Source organism: Piliocolobus tephrosceles, chromosome 15 (genome assembly GCF_002776525.5).
Source record: "Piliocolobus tephrosceles isolate RC106 chromosome 15, ASM277652v3, whole genome shotgun sequence".
NCBI lineage: Eukaryota > Metazoa > Chordata > Mammalia > Primates > Cercopithecidae > Piliocolobus > Piliocolobus tephrosceles.
In genome coordinates, this window is record NC_045448.1 from 55,204,753 (window position 1) to 55,232,520 (window position 27,768).

Genomic DNA, 27,768 nt, shown 5'->3' on the forward strand with positions numbered 1-27,768 from the left:
GTTGGAGACTGAAGCTGCTCCTATTCGGCCATCTTGCTCCGCCCCCCCATTTTATAGTTTTTAATGTAAAGGAGCTACACATCTCTTTGTTAAACTTAAGATCTTAAGTACCTTATGTATTTTGATGCTATTATAAGTGGCATTAAAACCGTTTTCCAATATATAGCTACTGGTACATAAAAATTGATTTTTGTATATGATTTTGTGTCTTACAACTATTGTTATAGTTATTTCTAGTAGGGTTTTTAATGTTGATTAGGATAGTAGGATTTTGTAATTGTAGATTAATTAGGATAAACAATATCTGTGCATAGACAGTTTTACTACTACTTCCTTTTTTTTTTTTTTTCTTTTTTTGAGACGGAGTCTCACTCTGTTGTCCAGGCTGGAGTGCAGTGGCGCAATCTCTGCTCACTGCAAGCTCCACCTCCCGGGTTCACGCCATTCTCCTGCCTCAGCCTCCCCAGTAGCTGGGACTACAAGGCGCCCACCACCTCGCCCGGCTAGTTTTTTTTTGTGGTGTTAGTAGAGACAGGGTTTCACCGTGTTAGCCAGGATAGTCTCGATCTCCTGACTTCGTGATCCGCCCGCCTCGGCCTCCCAAAGTGCTGGGATTACAGGCGTGAGCCACCGTGCCTGGCCGACAGTTTTACTATTACTTTTCCAATCTTTATACCTTTTATTTATTCTTGCTTTATTGTACTGCTAGGACCTGCGTCTAATAATGAATAAAAATGAAGATACTTGCCTTGGTCTTCGTCATAAAGAGAATGCATTCAGTATTTCAGCATTAAATATTTTAGCTTACAGGTGTTTCATAGTTGCCTTTTATTAGATTGGAAATTTCCATTCTATTCTTATTTTGCTGATAGCATTTATCATGAATGGGTGTTGGATGTTGTTAACCAGCAAATGTACATCTATTGAGATGATTGTATTTTTTTTCTGCTTTATTCTGTTAGAGATTTTTTTTTTGAGACGGAATCTTGCTCTGTCTCCCAGGCTGGATTGCAATGGCACCGTCTCAGCTCACTGCAATCTCTGCCTCTCGGGTTCAAGCGATTCTCCTGCCTCAGCCTCCCTAATAGCTGGGACTACAGGTGTGCACCACTATGCCCTGCTAACTTTTGTATTTTCAGTAGAGGAGTTTCACAATTTTGCCCAGGCCAGTGTTGAACTCCTGAGCTCAAGTGTTCTGCCTGCCCCAGCCTCCCAAAGTGCTGGGATTACAGGCATGAGCCACTGTGCCTGGTGGATACTTTTTTTTTTTTTAATTTAAACTAGATCAACCTTGCATTTTCAGGATAAACCCCACTTGGCTATATATTTCTTTTTTATTTTTATTTTTATTTTTTTTAAGTTTTTTTTTTTTTTTTTTTGAGACGGAGTCTCACTCTGTCGCCCGGGCTGGAGTGCAGTGGCCAGATCTCAGCTCACTGCAAGCTCCGCCTCCCGGGTTCACGCCATCTCCTGCCTCAGCCTCCTGAGTAGCTGGGACTACAGGTGCCCGCCACCTCGCCCGGCTAGTTTTTTTTGTAATTTTTTAGTAGAGACGGGGTTTCACCGTGTTAGCCAGGATGGTCTCGATCTCCTGACCTCGTGATCCGCCCGTCTCGGCCTCCCAAAGTGCTGGGATTACAGGCTTGAGCCACCGCGCCTGGCCGGCTATATATTTCTTAATTCAGTTTGCTCATTGAGGAAATTTTGGCATCCATGTTCATTAGGGGTATTTATAATTTTATTTTCTGGAGTTGTGTTAAGTTTTGGTGTCAGTATACTTGCCTCATAAAGTGAGTTGGGAAGCATTTAATCCTCCTGTATTTTTTCACAAGAGTTTAAGATTGACATTAGTCATCCCTCGGTCTCTGTGGAGAATTGGTTCCAGGTCCTCCTGTGGATACCAAAATCTATGGATGTTCAAGTCATTGATATAAAATGGTGCAGTATTTGAATATAATTTATGCATATTCGCTCATATACTTTAGATTACTTGTAACCTTACACAAATGCTATGTAAACAGTTATTATACTGTATTGTTTAGGGAATAATTACAAGGGAAAAAAGTCTGTATGCATTCAGTACAGATGTACTTTTTTCCGAATATTTATGATCCAAGGTTGGTTGAACCTATGGATGCAGAGGTCTAACTGTATTTCAAGATCGTTTTAGCCTGGAACCTTCATGTTTCCTTATAAAAGTTTGAATCGGCTTGTCCATTTTGATAAAAATACCAGTTAGAATTTTGATTAGGATTGTATTGAACTGAACAATGTTGGTTACAGTTCACTAGCAAAACGATCTGGGCTTAGTTTTCCTTGTTGATAGGTTTTTGATTATTCAAATTTTGTGCATATAGAACTATCCAGCCTTCTGTGTGCATATGAATTCTGGTAATTTGTATCTTTCAAAGAATTTGTATATTTCATCTACGTTGTCAAATTTATTGGCATGATGCTTCTAACATTCCCTTATCCTTAATGTCTGTAGGATCTGCAGTGATGTTCTCTTTCCTTCTTAGTATTTGTGATTGACTGTTTTCATTAATCTCTGAAAAGCTGTTACTGTCTGTTAATTTTCTGTGTTTTCAGTTTATATTGATTTTTGCTCTTTGTTTTTCTTTCCTACTTGTTTTTGGTATAATTTGCAGACGCCATTTTTAGGGATATCTTAAGAACAATGCATTCTTATATTTTCAATTATTTTTGCTTGCCAGGACTTAACGTTTAGGTGGTTATGACACTTACAACTTCGGATGGCTTTTTGGTTTTCGGATAGGTGTGCCCATTCATGCATTAAGGGATATTATCAGCTCCTTGGATACTCCTTAGATAAGAAAAAGTAGGCTTTTCCTTCCCTATTTAAATGAACAATTCAGATAAAGCCTGAGTGGGCGACGGGGAAAAACTTGTTTGATGATTATGTGTATGTAGGACTCCTATATTTTTTTTTTCTGAAAATGGAATCAAAGAGTACAGGTTTTGGAGAAATGCACCAAATAAGAAACTAAAATTAGACTTTATACCTCAAATTCTATGATTCAGTGTGAGAAATGATTGATCTCTGCCATTAACATTTAATATTTAGGTTTAAAAGAATATGTTGAGTTCACTTCTAAACTGATTCTACGTTAGCTTCAGTCAGTAATGTAGAAACCATAGTTCTGTGAGTTTGTGTCTGCCCTTTTCTCCCTGCCTTTGCAGAACCACGTCACAGACCATATCTAAGTCAGCTGTGTATCCTCTGCCGGCAAACTTTGTTCTGGCTTAACCCCTGAGACAACTCTGGTGGCAATAGTTCTGGCCCCTTCCTCAGCTCCTGAACCTTCTGTCTATGGGATCTGCGTTTTTTTCCCCCATTTCCGTCCATGTGAATTGTGGTTGCTACTGTGTGCTCCTTTTTTAAGTTCCGTTAAGGCCTCTCACGGTCTCCCAAGGACTGGAGCTTTGCTGTGCTCTTATTAGTCATTCTCTTCAATATTACAGACTTGCTCCTGGGCTTTACCTGGTATTTGGTCTTGCTAAGGACAGGTTTTTCTTCTTCAGCCCTGTCTTGAATTTGGGGTTCTGCTCCTGACTGTTGTTCTTCCATCTCTCCACACCTGCCAGACTGAAGCTTCCAGGGAACCTGGGTTTCTGGCCCCTGCCTGCTTGTCTGGCCCCGCTGTGAGCGAGCCTCTGGAGCCGTATCTGCCAGCCGATGCCTCATACCAGTGGAAATCCTAGCTTGGTCCACACCTTTCTTCCCACAGCCTTCCTTACTTCAAAGGTGCAATACTTTGCCACATCCTGAGAAATCATGGTTCCAAATTGTTTGTACAGCTTTACAGTTTTAAAATCTGATAGTATGCCTTAGTGACATTAAAAAATGAAATATTTATTTATACTGATTCTGTATAATGTCTATGTACATTAGAATTTAATATATATTGAATATATTCAGGTGCAGGTATATAAGCATTTGATGTCTACACCCCACCAAAAAAAGGTATTCAATAAATATTGTTCATTTGAGTTTCTTGTATTACATAAAGTAGAACTCTCTCTCAGATGATAATGGATAATATCACTTTTTCATAAATGATATAGTTTTCTTAAATACACTCCAAGTATTAACACTTAACATATTAGTCTTGTCACATCCACTATTTGAGTAAACACAAACTCATAATGTTTGAGGTGGTAATAATCCTGAGTTAATTGACAAGAATGGATCAGTCCAAATGTTAATTATTGTAGGAAAAAGGATACCATTGTCATTTCACACATATCATCAGCTTCCTGGTTCATTGAGAACATGCCCCAGAGCCAGGCTGCCTTAGTGTGGACCCTAGGGTATCCTACAAACGGGAAGAGAGTATTTGATATAGAGTAGCTTAAGAGGATATTTCAAGGATGATAACAAAGAGAGGGAAACTCAGGAGTATAAAGATTACCAAAGAATGCTAAAACCAAGAAGTCATGTTGATAAGAATGAAGACATCCTTTTGACACTTACCTGGTCTTCAGTCTTAACCTCTCTCCAGGGCACCATACCAAAATTTCCAACCCCTTGCTAGATATCTGAAACTGCCTAAAACACAACCTATCCAGAATGGAAGTATTTGTTAATTGAATAGTTACTCATCAGACCCCACTGTGTGTAAGGCACTGTGAACGCAGGAGGTGTGGTATCTGTCCTCAGCTAGCCTGCCGTTAGCTTATGTTCTTTTCCCACTAGCTTCCTTTCTTGGTTCCTTCCCAGACCCACCCTGGGATCTGTGCCCCTGCCCCATCCGCTGCTCCTGCTACTCTGCCAGTTGGCTGATCCCATCTCCTTGGCTTACCTCCCTACCCGTTCCTTTTTATTATGGTTATGATTCTGGTCTTGCCATTAAGGCTATTGAGATATTTCAGTGCTTTCTCTTTCCTGGTACATAGTAGGATTGTACTTGCCTGCCCACTTAGAGTTAGGTGTGGCCATGTAACTTTAGCCAGTGAGATATGAGTAGTAGTAACGTGTTGCTTAAAAGATGGTGTGCACTTCACCATGATCTCCTCTTCCTCTGGCATGTTCAAGGTGGTGTCCTCTCTCCCAGCCTGGGTCGCTGAGAGAGGCCCTCTGCTGATGCATGGTGGAAATGTAGCATGAGGAAGGAATAAGCTACGGAGATGGTGAGGTCCTTCGTTACTGCAGCATAACAGCCTGTCTTACACAGTTGTTTACATGCATGTCTTCACTAGATTATACATGTCTTAAAGGCAGGCTGTGTGTCTCTCTCTTTTTTTTTTTTTTTTTTTTAGAAGTGGGTGTAGACCTACTTCTAAGCCTGCTGTACCTAGTGGGTCCTCAAAATAGTTTTACTTGAATCTTCCTGAAACACTGGAGAACAATATTGATTTGGGAAGAGCCAGGAGTGAATAATATTTTAGAAAGATTATATAATACATGCGCGAGTAAATATCTGGCTTCAGAACCTTTAGAAGGAAAGAAATTGATGGAAGAGAAGAGGTGCAGCTGCAGAGGTAGGCCAACTCCACCATAGTCATATTACTTCACTTGCCATGTCACTGGGGAATGCTGACTTTGTCTTTAACATTGGCAAACAGTTCTAGAAGGACACTTGAAGCTTTAGCTTTATCCTAACATGTTTTTCATGAAGTTATAAGATACACATGCTATGTTTGGTTTTTTTTACTTATTTTTAAATGCATTTTTATTTAGCCAATCGGTGATTTGCAGTGGATTTTAAAGTCATTAGTGTGAATTAATGCAGTATTGCAGTGATACTATTTTCTAGATGTATTAATGAGATGTCTGTTCTAACATTAATTTACAGAGAATATTTTTAATAAAGGCAGAAGACCTGAGTCATTCTAATTAGATAAATGTACAGTTTCAGTAGCACTAATAGAACTATTCGTTTAACTAGCTTGAAAAGAAGATTAATGGTTTATATCACTCGAGTTTCTCAATCAATAATCAGTCAAGTCTACAATTCACTGATGAACCTTCAAAGCAGCTGGATATGGGCCTCCATGGCATAGCATTATGAGTCCATTTTTTCCAGAAGAAGAAATAATTTCAGGAGTGAAAATCACCCCCACAATCCCTAACCTTCAGCTCCCAGCGTTACAATTGCACTCTTGTTACTTGCAGGTTGTGTGTGTGTCAGCCCCATCTATAGAAATGATATTGGTGATTGGTCACTTCCCAGAAGATATGTTTTTGCTCAAAGGATTTTATTTAAACATCAACAGGTTCTTTATTAAAAATCTGACTTACATTTTTAGTTAGAAATCTATTGTTTTTATTTCATTTAAATTCAATCCTGTGAAAGAATATACCTGAGTGTCATCATTCATTCTCCTGTGGACAGATATATTTCTTTCTTTTTTTTTTTTTTAATACAGCTACAGCAAACATAGATGCAATCGCACAACATACACTGTTCGGTGATAGGATGCAAGCCCCAGAAGAATACATATAACACACCATTTAAATAAAGTTCAGACACAAACCTGTATACATGCATAATAAAACTATGTATTAAGACTTAATATGGAATTCAGGGTAGTGGTGTCTTGATGGGGAGGGAGGAGGATATGACCAGGGGTGGTAGGCAAGAGTGTCACTGTTTAGTACTGTGTTTCTTAAACTGGGTTGTGGGCCTATGGACATTCATTTCCTTATGCTTTATATATACACATGTAGACATTTGTATTTGTGTCTGAATGTTTTATAGTTATGATCTTTCGTAAACAATGTCATCATGGATTTGGGTGTTAAGAAATAAAAACGATAGGATTTTTCAAAAGACTTTTCAAAGGACTGTTAGCAGCAGGTAGATGCCAAAAGATGATGGTATAACTTAGGGGTCAGCAAACTACAACACACGGGCCAAATCTGACATACTGCTTGTTTTTGTGTGGTCCATGAGCTCAGAATGGTTTTTACATTTTAAAGTTTATTTTGAATAAAATCCAAAGACAAATAATACTCACACATGTGAAAATTATATAAAAATGCATTCATTCACTTATGTATTGTGTATGGCTACTTTATTATTTGTTTATATATTTATTTATTTTGAGATGGAGTCTTGCTCTGTCACCCAGGCTGGAGTGCAGTGGCATGATCTTGGCTTATTGTAAGCTCCACCTCCTGGGTTCACGCCATTCTCGTGCCTCAGCCTCCCAAGTAGCTGGGGCCACAGGCGCCCGCCACCACTCCCGGCTAATTTTTTGTATTTTTAGTATAGAGAAAGGGTTTCACCATATTAGCCAGGATGGTCTTGATCTCTTGACCTTGTGATCCGCCCACCTTGGCCTCCCAAAGTGCTGGGATTACAGGTGTGAGCTACCGCACCAGGCCTTTATTATTATTATTTTTTAAGACAGAGCCTTGCTCTGTTGCTAGGCTGGTGTGATCTCAGCTCACTGCAACCTCCGACAACCTGATTCAAGTGATTCTTCTGCTTCAGCCTCCTGAGTAGCTGGGATTACAGGTGCCTGCCACCACGCCCAGCTAATTTTTGTATTTTTAGTAGAGGCAGGTTTCACCATGTTGGCCAGGAGGATCTCGATCTCCTGACCTCATGATTCACCCACCTCAGCCTCCCAAAGTGCTGAGATTACAGGCATGAGCCACCGCACCCAGCTATGCATGGTTACTTTCATACTAGCATGGCAGAATTTGGTCGTTGCAACAGAGACCATATGACCTTCAGAGAGTAAAATACTTCTCACCCTTCATAGAAGGTTTACTGACCCCTTATGTAATGGAAAAGAAATTGAGATTAGAGAGGTAAAATTAGCTCCAAGTTTTCAGAAGCAGACAAAACTCATTATGAATCTTTGCTCAGTTTGTTACTAGACAGAGCTCTTTGACATTTGCTAGAAATTAAAAGGACAGTGAATGTGAAAATGTCCAGCAAACTGGTTGGTACACTTTATAAAGAGACTTGGGGTTTCGGCCGGGTGCAGTGGCCGAATAATTGGTCTTCAGAGACCCCTCCCACACGGATGCTTTTATTTTTCCCAAAACAAGCATGAATTGACTTAGAGACTGGCTCAGGGATGTAATGGCACCCTTCAGCATGGTGAATGCACTCATGAGGGAGTTGTCCCTTACCACAGCTTACATTCCTTATACCTGGCTCCAACCCCTAGGACATGAGATATTTGAATGGGTAGATGGATGAACCACCATTCTGGATAGTAATTTTCTTGGTTCCCAGGCAACTTTGTTACTCTCCATGGATGAAAACCAATATGGGGAAAGAGAAGGGAGGCAGAAGTGTTACTTACCTCTGTATAGTAGACATGTAGGATCCTCAACTCCATCCCAACTAGACCCTTATTGGGAATTAAATTTGATCTTACATGTGACACCTCTGGAACAGGAGCTGGTAAATGGCAGACTCCAATTTCATTAGGGGTCAAGGAGCTAGAATAAAGTTACCCTTCATGTTATCTCTTTCCTTGCATTTACTTAGACCTGGACATTAAATTCTTTTCTTTAAAAGTTTCTCACTGAGGCCAGGTGCGGTGGCTCACGCCTGTAATCCCAGCACTTTGGGAGGCCAAGGTGGGCGGATCATAAGATCAGGAGATCGAGACCATCCTGGCTAATGTGAAACCCCGTCTCTACTAAAAATACAAAAAATCAGCCAGGCATGGTGGCAGGTGCCTGTAGTCCCAGCTACTCGGGAGGCTGGGGCAGGAGAATGGTGTGAACCCAGGAGGCGGAGTTTGCAGTGAGCTGAGATCTCACCACTGCACTCTAGCCTGGGCGACAGAGGGAGACTCAGTCTTTAAAAAAAAAAAAAAAAAAGTTTCTCATTGGAATTGAAAAATGCTTCCTATGACATGTCTGAGAATATGAAGTAATATAAAGTGGGCTGGGTCGGCCTTGGCCTGAAGTAATGCTTACATGAATTAACCGTCTCTGGAGGGATACTTGTGTCAAAGTAGGAGTTTATTCATGCTTGACTCCCCAGTGTGATGTCTGGGATTGCTTGTGCCAGCTCTGAGGAGGGCATGCTTGTCTTTTTTTGTGAAATAATAGAATATGGATGAATCTGTTTCCCCATGAAACCATTTCTGTTGAACTAAAATACAAAGGAAAATCAGTGACCTTGAATTAGGCTTGTTTGCAGTGTTACTAGCTTTCAAAGGCTCTTTCATTTCCATTTAACGATTTTCTTCTGAACAAACTATTGTAAGGAGTCTAATGTAATTTTTCAAAACCAACATCCCAAACCTGGTTATTATTTTGTACCTAATTTGGTTAGAAAAGTATGAAGCCCTATGTATTAAAATGTCATGCCATCACTTCTCAGAGTGGCACTTTTAAAAACTGGATTAGGCCGGGCGCGGTGGCTCAAGCCTGTAATCCCAGCACTTTGGGAGGCCGAGGCGGGCGGATCACAAGTTCAGGAGATCGAGACAATCCTGGCTAACACGGTGAAACCCCGTCTCTACTAAAAAATACAAAAAACTAGCCGGGCGAGGTGGCGGGCGCCTGTAGTCCCAGCTACTCAGGAGGCTGAGGCAGGAGAATGGCGTGAACCTGGGAGGCGGAGCTTGCAGTGAGCTGAGATCTGGCCAGTGCACTCCAGCTTGGGTGACAGAGCGAGACTCTGTCTCAAAAACAAAAACAAACAAACAAAAAAAAACAAAAAAAACTGGATTTTGGTCATCTGGATAACTATTTCTTGAACTACTGATATCAAGAATAAGTGGTATTTTTCATGATCTTTCTTGTCTGCAGAGTTCATGACAGGAATTTTGTGCATGAAGGATGCTGTGTCATTGAATGTGTTCTTGGCATCCATCTTACTCTTATTCAGATATCTGAAGCTATACATGTCAACTTATTCAACATGTATTTATAAAAGTGTCCATTAGAGGCTAGGCACGGTGCTATTCCAGGGGTCATCAGTGGAAAAAACAGACTGTAAAATCCCTGCCCTCTTGTAGCTAACATTCTTTTAAAATACTGATGACAGAATTTTAAAATACTGATGGCAGAATTAGAATGAATGCCCCTGATACAAGAAAGAATGAAATAAAGTTTTTATTTTCTGTGTCTAAAAATCACAATAAGTAACTTATCTCATACTTCTAAGAGTTTGAATTTTTTTAACTTGGTAGTAATTTTAGTAGGCAGGGTGCAGTGGCTCACACCTGTAATCCCAGCACTTTGGGAGGCTGAGGCGGGCAGATCACTTGAGCCCAGGAGTTTGAGACCAGCCTGGGCAACGTGGTGAAACCCCATCTCTACAGAAAAATACAAAAATTAACGAGACATGGTGGCATGTGCCTGTGGTCCCAGCTACTTTGGAGGCTGAGGTGGGAGGATCACTGAGCCCTGGGGAGGTCGAGGCTGTGATCATGCCACCATGCTTCAGCTGGGCAATAGAGTGAGACCCCGTCTCATCATCATCATCATCATCATCATCATAATTAATAATTTAGTTGCTCTGATAAAAGGCCTTGTTACTTATGGCTACTATTTGAATGCCCACCGTCTCAGACCCTGTGCTGAGCGTTCCCATTTACCCCATTTGGCAGATGAAAACTGCAGCATGTTCTCTACTCACTAGAGAGACATACTCTTACACATGGAATCTTAAAAAGGTTTTAATTAGTCACACCAAGTTCAGTGATAGTTCCACAGTGAGTGAATGCAAACTGCAGAATCGAGGGTGATGGGCAACAGTCAACGATGGGTTCCAGTTCTGGAAACTTGGGAGACTGGGGTGACAGAGGTCCCCTCCTTCCTGCCCACTTACTCCTCCAAACAAACACAAACATGCTGGATGAAATACTACATATGATCCTCATTGAAAGAGAAGAAACTTGGAAACAGGACAGAAGAAAGAGGAACAAAATGAAACTGAAGGGGAAGCGGGGGGTGCTGTTACCCACAAAAGCAAAACAAAAGCCAGAGCTCCGAGTGTGAGCTGCCATAGTGTGGTGTCTGTAGTTTCCGTATGGCCAGGAAGTGCCCTTGGAAGCAAGTTTCATGAACATAAATGATCAAAGCCAACTAAACTGGTCCACTAGTCAAACTTGGCTTCATTAGAAAAGAATAGGACCTCAACTTAGCCCTATTCCTCAGCTTCAGGAGTCAACGCAATTGAGGGGTAAGGGGTTGACAGTGGTAATAAAACATTGGGCTTTTTTCTCCACTTTATCTTTGCTTCATACCTTCATCAAGCCACCTTAGACCCTCCTCTAGCAGCTCCAAGCCCCTTTTATTTCTTGTCACTTCTGTTTAAGCCTTTGCCTTAGGCACCAGTTAGTGAAGTGATTATCTTAAACTTGCCATTGTCAATGCTTTGGAGAATGCCTTGCATTTTGAGCAAACTGATGAGGGAATTGTTAAGTTAAAGGTGAACTCTGCATGACCAAGGTATCAAAACAGCTTGAAGACTGCCATTTTGTTTGTTTGTTTGCTTGTTTGTTTGAGACAGAGTCTCACTCTATTGCCCAGGCTAGAGTGCAGCGATTTAGGTTCACTGCAACCTCCACCTCCCGGGTTCAGGCCATTCTCCTGCCTCAGCCTCCCAAGCAGCTGGGACTGCAGGCGCCCGCCACCAAGCCCGGCTAATTTTTTTTTTTTTTTTTTTTTTTTTTTTTTTTTTGTATTTTTAGTAGAGACAGGGTTTCACCATGTTAGGCTGGATGGTCTCGATCTCCTGACCTTGTGATCCGCCCGCCTCGGCCTCCCAAAATGCTGGGATTACAGGCGTGAGCCATTGTGTCCGGCCTGAAGACTGCCATTTTAATGCACCTTTCACAAGGCTGTGCAACTCTATATTTAAACAGGTGGCCAGTTTTCTTTTTAAGTGACCATCCATGTGGAGAAAATACTTCCAGGATTTCAATTTTGAAGCAATTGAAATTCTCCTCCTCTTAGAGTATTACCTCCTGTGTGTGTGAAATACAGCTGGTCACCTCTGCCTGTGGTGCTGATTCTCCACTCATGGACAGGGTACCATTTGAGATGTTTGGCAGAACATTCTGAGGAACTGAAAATGATGAAATCACTTTGAATTCAACAGTAGAATGATAGGCCATTTAATGCAGCCTTAATCTTGTGGCTCAGTTGGTGTGGTATAATATTAGGCTTGCCTTCCTCCTTCCAAATCCCTTGATAGTATAAACTAGCAAATTAAGACTTACCCTGAAAATGACTGCGTGCTACACTACAAGAAAGGTAGAATGCTCCAGGAGCAGCACAGATAGAGGTGGTAACATTTTGCCATCTGGCAAAGCCACTAGACCAGATGGATTCATTAATGACTTCTCTAAAGTATTTAATCAGACCTTACTGAAACACATGACTGGCATATTTAATTATCCTCAATTACCAGGACTTCTGCCAGATATAATCCTCAATGCTTGTGTCATACTCCTTACTTAAAGAGAGGAGGAAAAAAGGATGAATAGCTCCAGAAAGCTGGGTTTCACGTAGACCCCTCTCATTAGTGAAACTTCTCATTAGCAAATTGTTGTGTTACAGTCTTAGGAAGTATTTCTTCTTTTTCAGAGAATGCACTGTAAGACTAGCCATGCTGATCGAATTCTTTTATCAGTAGCAGTTATACTGATGAGAACATCTGGGGGTTGTAAATCTGATGCAGCTATCAGACAACCCTTCCCACTTCCTGCCTGTGGAAGACTTCTAAACCAACAGATGCCTCTTGTATAAGTTAATCAATTTATATTTCTCCAGGATTACGTTTGCTTTAATCTTTATATTTGTATCAGAACAATGGAGACACAAAATTACAGAAAGCATTATAATGTAAATTTGCCCCTGCCCTACTCTTTCCTATCTGCAATCTACTTTTCAAAGGCACCCTTCTAATTTTCATGACTGTTCTCTCTGGTGGTTACTTCCACGTCTCAAAACGGTATGATTAATGGCTATTTCTTATTTTCTTTAAGACATGTTGACTTCCTTTTAAGATACTTGAGGATGTGGCTTAGGTATACCATTCTTACATCACTTTCCTTCTCCTCCCTGAGGGTTATTTTATTTTTTATTCCCTTAATATTTACCTTTGTAGCCTTAGGTTATATTTTCATACCTTTTATTTTTGGGGTTGTGAACTAGAAACAGTATCTCTTGGCTCCTAACATATGATAAAGGTATTAGTGACTTGAGTATTCCACTGAATGCTCCAGGGCTCTTTCACTCAATATAATATTTTTGAGATTAATCCATGCTGTGGATGTCGCTAGTTCCATTTCTGTTTATGGCTGAGAACAATGCCATTGCATGAATAGATGATAATATATCCATTCACTTGTTGGACATGTGACCTATTTCCAATTTCTGGCTCTTATAAATCTATAAAGACTTGTATGCAAGTCTTTGTTTAGACATTTCCTTTTTGTTTCTCTTGGATAAATTCCAAAGAGTGGAATTGCCAGATCATAATGGTAAGCATTATAAGCAACTGCCAAAAGACTTTCCAAAGTGATTTATCATTTTACATTTCCTATTAGCAATATATATGCATTGGAGTTGCTCTGTGTCTTCAGCAACACTTGGTATTATCAGTCTTTTTAATTTTAGTTGTCCTTGACAATGTTCAAGCCTTTTAGCCATATTTTAAATTGAGTTGTGTTCTTATTAAATTGTAAGCATTTTTATATATTCTGGGTAGAAATTTCGGTGATTTTGTTGTTTTTTTCTTTTCATTCTCCTAGTCTGTGGTTTGCCTTTTCATTTTCCTAATAGTGTCTATCAAAGACCAGAAGTTTTTATTTTTAAAGTCCAATTTATCCTTTAATGGTTCATGTTTGTTTGTTCTCTAAGAGACCGTTATCTTTCAAAGATCACAAATATTTTCTTACATTTTTTTTCTATCAATGACATGGTTTAGCTCTTAAATTTGAGTTTTTTTGTATATGGTAGAAGGGAAGAATACAGTTCACTTCTTTCCATATGGATACCTAGTTGTTCCAGCACTATCTGTTGAAAAACAATCCTTTCTCCCAATGAGTTATCTTAACACTTTTGCTGGAAACGAGTTGATCATATAAGTGTGAGTCTGTATATGGATTCAATTCTATACCATTGATTTGTATGTCTATCCTTATAGCAATATTATGTCTTAATTCTAATTCCTTTTTATAAAGACTTTAAGCAGAACTTCTACTTTTATTAACATTTTTTCTGACATATACATGTATATATATGTGTGTGTATGTATATATACATGTATGTGTATATGTGTATATTTTTCCCAGTAGTTGAGACCAGGTTCTCTTACTGTCCAGTCATGACTGGATTAAACTTCTAAACTGTTTTTCTTGCTTTAGATCTTTCCTTGTTAAGGGGGCATCTTCAAATAACTGATCTTGTCCATTCTGAATGGTTTTTATCAGTTTAAATCTCAGAGTATAGTCTTATTTTTAAATTCAAAGAGAGTTCACTAGAGCTCTCTATGTACATGAGTTTCTCTGACTTAGAATATCTGTTCCTGGCCGGGCACAGTGGCTCACACTTGTAATCCTAGCATTTTGGGAGGCTGAGGTGCGTGGATCACCTGAGGTCAGGTGTTCAAGACCAGCCTGGCCAACATAGCGAAACCCTGTCTCTACTAAAAATACAAACAATAGCTGGGTGTGGTAGCACATGCCTGTAGTCCCAACTACTCGGGAGGCTGAGGCAGGAGAATCACTTGAACCTGGGAGGGGGAGGTTGCAGTGAGCCAAGATCACGCCATTGCACTCCAGCCTGGGCAACAAAAGTGAAACTGTCTCCAAAAAAAAAAAAAAAAAAGAATGTCCATTCCTAGGGGTGAGGGGTAGGTTTCATGTGGGTCCATCACATGGCAGTTAATTAATAACAATACACCTATATAGTGCTATGTTTTAAGTGCTACTGTTTTAATCACTGCTTTAGAATTTATTAAGTCCTCATAATACCCACTTTCTTTGAGGTAGGTACTGTTGTTATTCCCATTCTTATGGGTGAGAAACTGGAGCACAGAGAGGTTGAGTAATTTGCTGAAGGTGATATATGGGAAATGGTTCTTTCCCAGTAAGTAGAGGAGACAGGTTTCAGTGATGCACTTGTCACTGAACAAACAGCTCTACAGGAGGAAAAAATGTATGCATACGTATTAATAAACTTATACACTTTACTGATATAAATAATATATAATGCACAACTTGCAAATAATAAAATGTCATACTTTTTATTCCACACAGCCAATCATTTCTGATAGAATGCTTTCATTGATTTTTTTTTTTTTTTTTTTTTTTTTACTCTTTTTCTAAACCCTATGTCTGTGGTCAGTCTATGGTTGCAGTTTAACCATGACTTGACAAAACCAAATGAGGAATAAATTCTTGATTACCATCTGGTTCAGGAAGGAAGTTGTTCACATCACTGGCAAATGATTAAGGTTCCAATATGTATGTTTTACATTTTCCTTATTAATGTAAATAAAGCTATCAGCCAACATTCGTGTTGGAACTACACTTGTTGGTCAATGATGTGAGAGAATATTGAGAATGTTTTCTCAGTTTTTTGTATTTACAATGTAACAGCTAGAAAGTGACACTTTTATGCTTATTCTGCATTATGAACATTGTATCCTATCTCTTTAGACAATCAATAAAACAATAAATTAAGCCCTGATTTGTAGCACTTACTGATTTCCGTGATGTAATCCACTATGGCTGACTTCAAGCTACCAATGTGACATCATTGAAAATGGAGTTGGGAAGAGGTGTGTAGTAATACACCATCTATGGTATTTCTACCATTCGGATAGGATAGCAATAAATAACTTCATGACTATGGAGAACAATGAAATGTAGTAAAATAATTACCAAGTGATGAGCTTTCAGTACGTATTACCTTTGCCTTTAATATAATTTATGTAATTGTAAATCTATATAATATCTAACAGTGGCTGTGATTAACTGGTTTACAAAGTTGCTAAAACTTAATCAGTTTTTGGTAGCCAGTCTAAGCTGGCTCCAACCATGCCACTGTATGGCATGTTTTCAACCATTCTTTTATACGAAGGTATTGCTGGAATATAGTTTCATACCAGTAAGTATAGCATACAATTATGGCAAGGTATTACATTTCTTTATGTTACTATATTACATTCTCATGAGATGCACCATTCATCAAGCTTGTTAAAGTCCAGTTTTAGGGCCCCCTGCTCGACCATGGATTATACGGATTCTGTGGGGTTCACATAATTCAGGAAAATGGCAGTGGATTTTGGTGGTTTGTCCATGTTGCTGTCATTCCTGTTTGTGCTGCCCAAGCCCACCTCCTGGAAGACAGGGCCCTCTCTGTGGTGTCAAGATCACAGTTGCGGTGGGGTACTCAAGTACTAAGCGCATCTCTTGGGACTGGGACTGGAATGCAGCCATCCCCATCTGAGGTTCCACTATTTCCAGGCCACTGTGTTCAAATCAGGCCTGCCTTTGCCTTTTCTGCCTTGCAGATGAACATCCACTAAGGTTGGGTCACTCACCCTTCAATCCCCAAAACAGCAACCTCCCCTTCTGTCCTCAGACAATCCAACCTAATTTTGATGTGCCTCTGCCTCTGACATTGGAAAGCCGCTCTCAAGGTTATCTTCAGGGGAGGGAGGGAGAAGGCTTTCATGCTTTCCTGTTGAGACCTTTTTTTAAAAAAAAAAAAAGAAAGAAAGAAAGAAAAAAAAACATATGAATTATTACTGAGAATCGCTGAAGCAGCCTGGGCAAAAAAGAAATGAGGCTTAAGAATTATGAATATTTTTAAAATACTGCACTTGGAACAAATGCTCATAAAATTTTTTTGCCTCAAGGAATCAAGAATGATTAGTATTGATTTGTGTTTTTTGTTGTTTAATTTAGTAAGCAAGGCTATTTCCTTCCATGACCCTTTTGATTCTCATCTTTTCTTTTACACAAGATGTTTGGAAATCTTCCTGATCTCATCTGACATCAGGAAGGACATGCTTTTCCCTCCTGGCATGCTAGAGAAACAAATCAATTTCTTCTCCCAGATAGGATGGTGAAAGTCCTTCTCTGCAGTGCTTTCTATTGCTATGGTAACAGAAGATGGGATTTCCCAACAGAACTAGGTTTATGTATTAAAAAACAGTTCTTTCAAAACTTGATCCCTTTTTTATTGCCATATGTAAATTACAATAAATGCAATAAACTGAGTACCAAAGGAAAAATAGTGACAGCAAACCTTTTTATGTAGGTGTGGAATGAGACTTGCATTGTATTGAGACCCTTAATGAAAGGATGTCAACTTTAAAAGTTTTAATATTGTGACAGTGTTGTCATAGCTAAAATAACTTGAAAAAGTTGCAAGTTTTCTTAGAAAAGCAGAGAATTAAATATACGGACTCTCAGTTGGCAGATAGACTTAAAATAGAGATAAGTAGTGTCCATACATCCAGTCATAACATGATAAAGAAGATGACAAGAAGCCCAAGGTAGAACAAGCATTTTGTGTGATGGTGGTACTCTCCGCTTCTGTGACTTCCTCTATAGGAGGACACAACAGTTGGCCATATCTCATGAGATCTTATAAAAAGCCTAGGAATTGAGGGGACAGGGTTCTTTCCATCACAGCCCCTTAATTGTATAGAAAGACCTGACCTTTTAATCTGCTGGTTGACTAACAGCGTGGCTGGAGAGTGCTTTCAGAGGCTCAGAGCACTCAGAAAGGAGCAAAGAGCAATTTTGAGGTAGGTAGAAAAGGATGGATTTGGTTTCGTGTGGGGAAAATTCAAGCATAATACTCACCTGTCATTTAAAATGCTTCTGAACTAAAATTCCAAAGATATGTGGAATTTCATTTATTAAATAAATACTTACTAAATAAATCTGTAACTCCACCATTATTAATACCTTATATTCTCTTGCAAATCTAATGAGTAAAGTTTGTGAGCTTTTTTCCTTTTTTGAGGCTTAACGTGTGCTTTTGAAATGACATGACAAATTTAAAATAGAAGTAAATGTCATTTGGCTGTGCCCTGGATGACACATGGATGCCATTTGACCGTGCCCTGGATGAGACATATCACTCTGGTGAAAGGAGTGAAGTTTCTGGGAAGCTGATGGGAAAGGTAACAAATAGTAAAGTGAATAAAGGTAGTTGTCTGTTCTTGCTGTTCTTGACATGGGCATAGGTAAATGGTAACATTGTGAGTCACTCGAAGCAATCATGTTGCATCAAGCCAGAGAGGTGACATCAGAGACTGGCTCATGAAAGGAGAAAAAGCTCACTTTCTTAATGTACCCAAATGGCAAAGGAAGACTGGAGAAACGGCTGTAAAGAGGTGATTTAACAAACAGTGTGAAGGAACTTCTGGCAAGAAAAAATAAATTGCAATGTGAACTTTTTAATAAATGTGATAAATGTATGGGCTTCAATATGAATGAAAAGAACAATAACCAAAATAAAAATACTTTAAATCCAAAATGTGAGGTGTTTTGGATAGTGCTGCTGAGTAACTAAGGCTGGTAAGTTATTTGAAGACTTGTTGAAATCTGTCTATTCCATTCTCCCAACCCCTCATTCAAAGAACTGAAATAAGTCAGGAATTACGGAATTAGAGTAAGAACAACTGCCTGGAGCAGTGATTTGTTATTTCCTTCTGGATGCTTCTCTCAAGGATTTTAAAACAGAAGCTGTGATCACAGCAAAAGAGTTTAATTTATGTCTCTTGAAAGTGTTTCTGGCCATCCAGGGGAAATATACTCATTCTTTATTTTCTAGTCCCTGGGTAGAGTCTGTTGCCTATAGCAGGGGGAGAGGCAGTACGGCAGCCAAGATTGTTGGCATCATTCACTCCCTTTTGAAGTATTTTGTTAATGCTTACTCTGCCGTATCATGTTCCAGGAACTGTTTAGAGTGATGGAAGACAGCCCCTGCCCTCACGGAACATACAATCTGGTCAATCATCTTCTTCCTAGCTTTGAGGACTCCAGGTGTGATGCTAACCTGAGGAGTCTCCTTGGGTTCTCCACTAAAAATAGGATAGAGTTAGGCCATCTTTTCCCAGGATCAGGCTTATAGGCTTCAAACTTTACTATAGCCAGGCTCTGTGAGTTACAAACCCAGGTGCCCACACAAAATCTTCTTTCAACTTTAACGTGCCCAAGCTCGTCCTTTAGTCTCAAACATCCTAAGCCTTTCCCCCTCTGTTCTCGCCCCCAATAGCTCTTGACTCTTCTTCTTTATCCCTTCTACCCATGTCTTCCCTCACTGTCTCTCCCTGGTCCCTAACTGACCACCCTGCCTATCCTAACACCCCTCACAGATCTGTCCTTGCCCCTGCATTTCATCACTGCTAGGGTTACCTTCCTCAACTATGAAACTGTTTATGCTGTGTCCTGCTCAAAATAGTCATTGGTACCCTAATTTCCTGGCCTGGCTAAGATAGCTTTCAAGAGCCGCCACTGCCTGCCTGACACATCTCATTTCCTGCCATTCTCTGTAAGACTTAAACTGTGGAGGGCATTGTCTTTTCTCATGAATCCCCTTTGCACCTTGTCTTTCATATGAACTCATGTCTTCCCTAATGTCCTGGACAGCTGGTCACTCCATCCTCTATCTTTCTCCATCCTCCATCTTTCTATGTTACTGTGTATATATATTGACATATTGTAATTATTTATTTACATGTCTCTTTCCTCTGAAAGTGGGCTTCTTGAAAGACAGCAGTGTGATTTCTGTTTATATATCTATGGTACTGTACCTCACATATCATAGATCCATAAGGACCTGTTGAATAAGTGAATGAGCTAAAATATACTGGTTTATCAACAAACAGGGTTTTCAGGCTGCTTCCATCCACTCAGCTTAATGAGCAAACATGGCATGCCATAATCTTGTAGTTTTCTGGGACATCTAGATACTTTGAAATACCAGGTGTATCTCAACAAAATTGAGATTGGAGGGTCCTTTCTTATTGATCATCTCTCACCAACTGAATGCCAAACTGTTCTACAACCTTAAATAGTTACAAAGCTTCTAGCATTCACCTATTGTGAAAGCTACCCTTTATTATGGGTTATCTTTTTGTATTACTCGCTTATGAAGATTCCTAAAGATATATTTTCCAGCGAGCACTTTTCAGATGTCCAACGTGCATTTAAAGTACATAGTTTGTTTTTGGAAGCCATATTATATTCACACAGTCATGCTTATGTTGGTTATAGATATATAATGCCAGTTACACAAATGATGAAATTTGTATTCATCATACTCTGTGCCAGGCACTCTGCTAAGTACTCTAGACTCACTGTATCATCTATTTTCTGTATTACCTCTTTTTAGATGAGGAAACTGAGGCAAAAGATGAAGTAATTTGTCCAAAGAACCAGGGATAGCAAGGGCGGCCAACATGCAGATCCAGTGTCTGATGTCAGAACGTATACTCTCATTAACATCACGCTAAAAACTGGGAGAAAAAAAAAATCTACTTCTATTTACTGTGTAAGCAGATGCTGAAAATTGAAATGGGAAAATTTCTATTTCTGTTTATTGTATAAGCATAAGTTCGAGCTAGTTTCCTATATAAGTAATGTGCTCTTGATTCCCAACATCTATTTTTTAGAAAGGCACCACATCTGTAAGCAATGAATTTAAAACAATAGGGTGATTTTTTTTTTTTCATCTAGGAAAAATACTTCTCAACAGCTACTGACTCCTTAAAATACCAGTTGGTATTTGATGAAGTTTTGTTTTTATCAAACTACAGAGGAAAATTGTTATACAAACCACAGTTGTAATTTGTAGTTTTTTGGTGTCACAGTGATCTATGTAAAATGGAAACTTTAACTTAAACTGTATAATCTATAGCAACAGACACAGAAACAGCACTTGATCTGGGACCCCTTCATGCTTTGAAATCCTAATGAGGATAGTATCCGGCGCTTCTGCAAGCAGGTTTAATTCTGAGAAGAGAACCTTCCCCTAGCAACAACATTTAAAAAAAAAATTAAAGTCAAAAGCTAACTTGAAAACAAGTAATATTTTGAAAATCAATAATTAAATTTCACAACATAAAGCAATTATAAAACTATACAGATGACTTTAAATTGAATAATTACAATCACAATAGCACCTAATTTTCAAGGTAACCAGTGGGTAAGACCAAATGAGATTGTCAGACTGTGCTAAGCCTCTCTGCTAAAGTGAACATTTCAATTAGACAAAGTAATTAATGACTTTGGGGACAGTTCAGACTCTCTCTCTTGAGATCACCTTGTTAGATAATTTAAATGAGAAACAGATTTGGATAAAAGGTTATCAGTGTTTTCTTCAGTTGGAAGATGTGAAAAGAAACCTTTTTCTCTTTCAGCCTTGCCTTACACCCAGACAAAACTCTTGTTGCAACTGGCCAAGTTGGGAAGGAGCCATATATATGCATATGGGATTCCTATAATGTCCAGACTGTGTCTATTCTTAAAGATGTCCATACACATGGAGTTGCCTGCCTGGCTTTTGACTCAGATGGACAGGTGTGTATCTTTTTTTTTTTTTTTTTTTTTTTTACTTGTTTTATTTAATGACTTCTCACAATTCACTTAAAACTATAATACCAATAGCCAGTAGACTCAAAATCCATCAACCCTTGCTGGTTCTTCTGACAGAGCCTCCTAGAATTTTTTACCTGTTTTTTCCTCTTTAAAACTGTGGCACTAACACCAAGCTCTGGATAGGCCTTGGTGTTGGTTCCCCTAGTCCCACCATCTGGTTAAAAAGCCTCCATAAAAGAAGTCACGAATTCATGCTCATCAGGTTCACCATAGCCCAGTAATTCTACTTTGTTGCCTGTTAGCTTCCTATTTGGAGTAAGGGCTGGACCAAGCCTTATTCACAGACCTCAAACCCTGAGCATGTCTGTAGTACTTCTTGATTTCAGAAGATGACATCACCTCCTAATAATCCACTGAGAAGATTATCCTTGACTCTTTACCTTGACATCATTTCTAGCTTCTTCTCCCTGTCCTCTCCCAATTAAATCTATCATCAATTCCTGGGTATTCGTGTTTCTTTACAATAACTGACATTCTCTCCTTTCCATTCTCTCTGCCACTGTCCTTTAAGTGCTAATAAGTCAATGTCATGTCTGACTTTGTTTAACCTCTTAGTCTCCTGACAGGCAATTTCTTGCTAATACATTTCATCAACTGAAAACGGTGTCAAAGTGTTGTTTAAAACCAATAAGAGCTTGGAGTACACAGTGAATAAAGTCCATACTTTGTTAAGTGGGCATTCTGTTTTAGCCAACTTTTCTAGACTTTTATCCGTTGTGCCCTTGTCAAATTGAACAAATCTGCAAGACTCCTGTACCAGACCTTGCACATTTGTACCTCTGAGCCAGCCCTTCCTCAGTCTGTCCTGTCCACCTAAATTGTCCTGCTCACCCTTTTGCCCATTGAAGTGATTCAGTCTCCAAAAGTTTTTACAAAGCCTGGCCAATCCCTCCCAACAACCTTTTCTCTTCTTCCTTTGACCTACAGCAATACTTGGCAGAAAAGATAGGTTGATATGTTCTAGAAAAAGTAAAAACAGAGGGGTCATTCCTGGCTCTGGCTGCTTTCATCTCCTCACTAAGGCCGGGCCTCTTCTCCCCATTTTCTCAACCGCCTCCGTTTCCTGTGCCACCCTTCCTCTCGCTCTCTCACCCTCCATGTTTCTGCCTGTAAATTCCTTCAATCTAATTTTTGACAAATTTCAGAGTTAAATCTGTAAGTTGGTGCCATGCAAAGATCTGTGAAATTATTCATAGAAGCTTAACTGAAAGTCTGTGGGAAATTCAGTGGATTATAGGAGTTGACCTGGTTTGAGTCACTTTTGAAAAACAATTAGCATTTACTTGCTGTTTTCTGCTATTTTAAGAGAGCATCAATCACTAGTCATTTTTCTTTCTAGAACTCGATTCACTACATATGTAGACCCCTGGAATTATATGTTCTTTATTTTACTCCTCTGTAATCTCATCCAGTTAGTTTAATGCATACATTCCCTTGTATGTCTACATAAAGAGACAATAGCTGGATGCCAGTATTTGTTCAGGCTTGCAGTTATATTGACTTCCTAAATAAACTGAAGTGTGTCAGAATCCATATGCATATACAAGTATAAATGTATGCTTACGTGTGTACTGGTGTGCACCTTCTCTAATCTGATTTTGTTATTCAAACAAGCATTCTTTATCAATTTGTTCCGAAGTGTCACAAGAAAATGTAATGCAGCAAAGGGAAATCCAGCTTTAACTTAGTTTTTGTCCATGTTAATTTATGTTAGACTCCTAACTATTTTCCTTTAGATTTCATTTTGAGGGATGGTGGTAGGGGTGGATTGCATGGTACTTAACTGTCAGGTGAGAGAAATAACCTCTTATATGTTAGCCATGATGGATTTCGTGGCTTGTTGATGACTATTGCTTCAGGTCCGCCTTACTCCCTAGACAGAGTTAACTGGAATCGAATGATATTTAGAAATGACAAATGGCCCATCACCTCACAATCGACAAAAGGCAATAGAAATGCTTTTCAGGTAGCTATGGAACCTGTCACTACAGATGAACAAAATAGGTTTCTTTCAGCTTTTTCTCAATCAAGAAATGCGGGTTTTACTTCAGTGCCCCTATTTCTGTTAACTGGTTTCCTTCTCTTACAAAGAATATGCTGAATGGAATTCACCCATTCAGATTTTCTTATGAATAAAAATACAACCACATCTTATTTCCATTGCTGAAACCCTCAATTAAAAAAATTACAGCAAAGACATTTCTTAAGGACACATTAAAAAAAAAACCCCAGTGATGTGTGTTACGTTAAAAATTCCTAGTGGAAGCCATGTTTAGTGAAGAAACCTGAAGAATCCCTGCATAACAGCACATGTATACATTTAGCCATGTGTGGCTGGCTGTTTCATCCACACTGAGTGTGCACATACACAGACATACTCTCAAATGCACTCCGTACACACATGCTCTTATACTTGGGGAATACCATATGTTTAAAACCTCTTTAATTTACGTTACTTCACTTGACCCATACAACAACCCAACAAAGTAGAAGGAATGAATATTTTTTATACCCATTGTACAAATGAGACAACTGAGACTTAAGGAAGTTAATTTTGCAAGGTCTTATGTCTGGCTACTTAAAAGTGAAAAGAAAAGCCAAATCTACTTACAGTTTAGACTTCTTACACAATGCTGTCTCCTTACAAGTGATATCCTGCAAAAAAAACTCTGATGTTGGTATGACTGTTGCCTGTTTTTCACACTTTCGGCTTTGTATATAATCATGTGTATTGAATTTTATTTTTCCTTTAAGGACAGGTTCTGACCTGAACCCAAGGAATTTAGGCTGGGAGGTGAAGTACCAGATTACTTCTACTTAGATTGTATTATCTTTTAGTCACCTTAAATGTTTGTAAAATTATAGAAAACTAAAAATTAATTTTCATTTATTCTATTCGTCAAACCCTTAAATTTTAGCAGTTTGAAGCTTTTAGACTATAGAATCCTGGGTTCTATTAAATCTCATTAAGATTTTACCTAAAAATTTTAAGTTAAAAATTCCAAATACTGCCTTCAAGTTCTGTTTCTGTAATTTCTATTGACTTATCAGAGATTTCCTGAGAGTTTACCTGTATGTTTCTTACACTTAAAAGGATAAAGGAGCTGTAGCTCTTAGGTTTTTGAAATTTCAGCATAAGCTAATGGAAAGTCATCTATTGATATATTTTTAGTTTTGGGTTTAAGATGGGTTTTGAGAAATCGGTTTGTTTTAAGAAATTCAATGCCTAACCCATAGTAGTCAGTAACTATTTCTCAAGTGTCAATAAATTTTCCCATCACTTTTAGGTACTAAATTATTGTTCTTATTCTTAGCGTTTAGCCTCTGTGGGGTTGGATGCCAAAAACACAGTCTGCATTTGGGACTGGAGGAAGGGAAAACTTCTGGCCTCAGCCACTGGCCATTCTGACCGGGTAAGAACTTGTTGGATCAAGCTATGCAGATTTCAGAGCTGGGGGGGACCTGTGATATTGCTTCTCAGACTTCTAATGTTTTTAAAAGTTAACTTTTCATGTATACATTTTTCCTATTAAACTTATAAGCATCCTCTTTTTTCGTGATTAACAGCTAACTGTGTTAATGTGCTTCTGGTGATCAAGTACTTTATATGGATTGTTACTGCTTTTCATAGGCAAAGCAAATTTTTGATGCTGGCATTTTACTACTTTATGAAATCAAAATGGAATTGAATTTGAAATTATGTATAGTTTAGATATATTCATTTAGAAATGGAAATAGTTGTAAGAAAATAGTCACAAAATATGATTACAGGGGTACACATTTTAATTTTGAATGAATGTAATGACAGCTTTGTGATTCTTTGTTGTATTTGGGAATATTGAATGTGGCCTGCTTATTCCTATTGAAGTCAGTGTGATCAGAAATAATTCCATGTAGTCTTAGGCGATGAAGTGGGTTTATACATATAACTGGTCAGAAATCTAATTTGCCAGTATCTTGCATGATTAAAATAATTTGACTCCTTTATTATCTTGGGTTCTCTAGTTTAAACAATGAATTTGCTTTACTGTCTTACTTGAATTCCTAGGTGTTTTGTATTTCTGCACAATGTAAGTGTTCATGTGGAACAGGCTATCCAATCTTTTGGCTTCCCTGGGCTGCAGTGGAAGAATTGTCTTGGGTCACACATAAACACCAACACTAATGACAGCTGATGAGCTAAAAATCATATCATCTCATAATATCTTAAGAAAGTTTACAAATTTGTATTGGGCTGCATTCACAGCCATTCTGGGCTGTGGGTTGGACAAGCTTGATGTAGAATCAGGCTCTAATTAAACATGAAATTCACTGTCTCTTGCTTAGAAGGAACTCCTAAAAAAAAATTTTAAGTACGAATGGCACATTCATCTATGGAGGTTTGTAGTTGTAAGGAGACCACACAGATATTGCAAATTCTACTCCAGGATCAAGTCTTCAGAAAGCTCAGGAGTGACCAACAATAGAACCTCACTACTGGAAGAGGCCTGGTACCCCACTGGTCCAGTGGTTCCCAATCCTGGCTACACATAGAATCCCCTGGGAAGACTTCACAGCATATATATATATATATATATATATATATACACACACACACACACACACATATATACACACACACACACACACTCGTATGTAATATTTTATCTGAGTTATGCCGCATTTACTACTTCTATTTCTGAATCATTTTATATAGTCTGACCTGAACTAGTATACTGTCTGTCTATCTTATCACCTTGGAAAAAGAAAACTAAAGTTACAAACAGTTTAAACCAGTAAAATCTCCTTACTTAGAAATAGCCTAATGTAATCACTTTGGCTTGTATAGAAAGAACTTTTATTGTTAAATTCTTACTGTTAAGCTAAATTTGGCCTCAGCTGCCCTCCATATGGTAAGTCTCTACAAAATCAACTGCAACCTAGCTTGGTAAGTAACCACACTGAAAATTTAGGTGTATGCTTCTGTAACAAATAGCTGAATGGCAGCCAGCTTCAGCCAATGGCAGGCTGCCACCTGTTCAGACCATGCCCAAATAAAGCAAATTTGGAGCTGAAACTAGGAAAGCTGTTTCTGTACCTCAGTTCATTTTTCCCAGGATACATATACCTAGTGCTGAGTCTGTAATCTTAGGATGTTTTAATGAAATGCTTTATTTGGAACACTGTTCCGCCAGACCCCATAATCTGTGTCACACATAATTTTGCTCTTTATTACTGATACTAGTATGAATTATTGACTGCTTATGGCTAACTTCAAGATTATCTTCAAGATTATTTTAGTGGCACTAAAATACTTAATCCATTACATTTATATAATGAATGTTTTATACCCTGCAAAATAAATTGATATACTTTATCTTCATTGACCTTAACAAAACTTGAGGTGGTATAATCCACTGTAGAGAAGATGAGGTTAAGGTTAGAGGTACTCAGACTTGCCTGAGCTTGGATGGCTGAAATGGATACTTGGACCAAGTACTTTTTCTTCAGTGCTCTTTCCGGCGACCATAATTGCTCCTTTATATGTGATGAACAGTTAGTGGTCTAGGTTATTTCTCTGGTCTAGACTTTGTCCCTGACAAGTAGTCCCTCCCTTTCTATCAGCGTGTCATGGAATATGGTCCATGGATCCACCTCCATCAGAATCTCCTGGAGTCTGTTTAAAGATTTCGGTATCTGGACCCAATTCTAGACCCACTAAATGACAGCATCTCAAATGGGCCCTGGAAATACCTGTTTTAAGCAATTGCTATGGGCGATTTGATTCTCAGGATTGACGGTCTTTTCCTTCTTGTCTCTGAAATGGAAATAGAACTACCTGCAAACCGTCTGGTAGCTCTTGTTAAAGAATGACAAATAGTAGTAGCAGATATATTTTCAGTTCATCGTATAATTGAAAATATAATAGTATGTTGGGTCAGATTAAAATGATAGCCTGAGGGACTATTTAAGTTAGTGTCAGATAAATGCCTCTGCCTTAGATTTAGGAATATTAACTTCTGTGATTGCTAGAGACTATTGGCCACATTAAATTGTAGTTAGCTATTGAATGTTTTCCTAGTTAAAAAGAAGCATTTAAAAATTCTTTAAATTTCTTTTATTTATTTATTTATTTATTTATTTTATTATACTTTAAGTTCTAGGGTACATGTGCATAACGTGCAGGTTTGTTACATATGTATACTT

General features: G+C 38.7%; 1 protein-coding gene across 1 annotated transcript in view; it reads left to right on the top strand.

The window, feature by feature from the left end:
* EML6 (EMAP like 6) overlaps window positions 1-27,768 on the top strand; it is a 253,531-nt gene that overhangs the window by 76,855 nt on the left and 148,908 nt on the right. Inside the window, exons 2-3 of the mRNA XM_023190182.3 lie at window positions 21,345-21,504; window positions 24,897-24,995. Coding sequence (XP_023045950.2) covers window positions 21,345-21,504; window positions 24,897-24,995 — 259 coding nt within the window. The remainder of the gene's footprint in view (window positions 1-21,344; window positions 21,505-24,896; window positions 24,996-27,768) is intronic.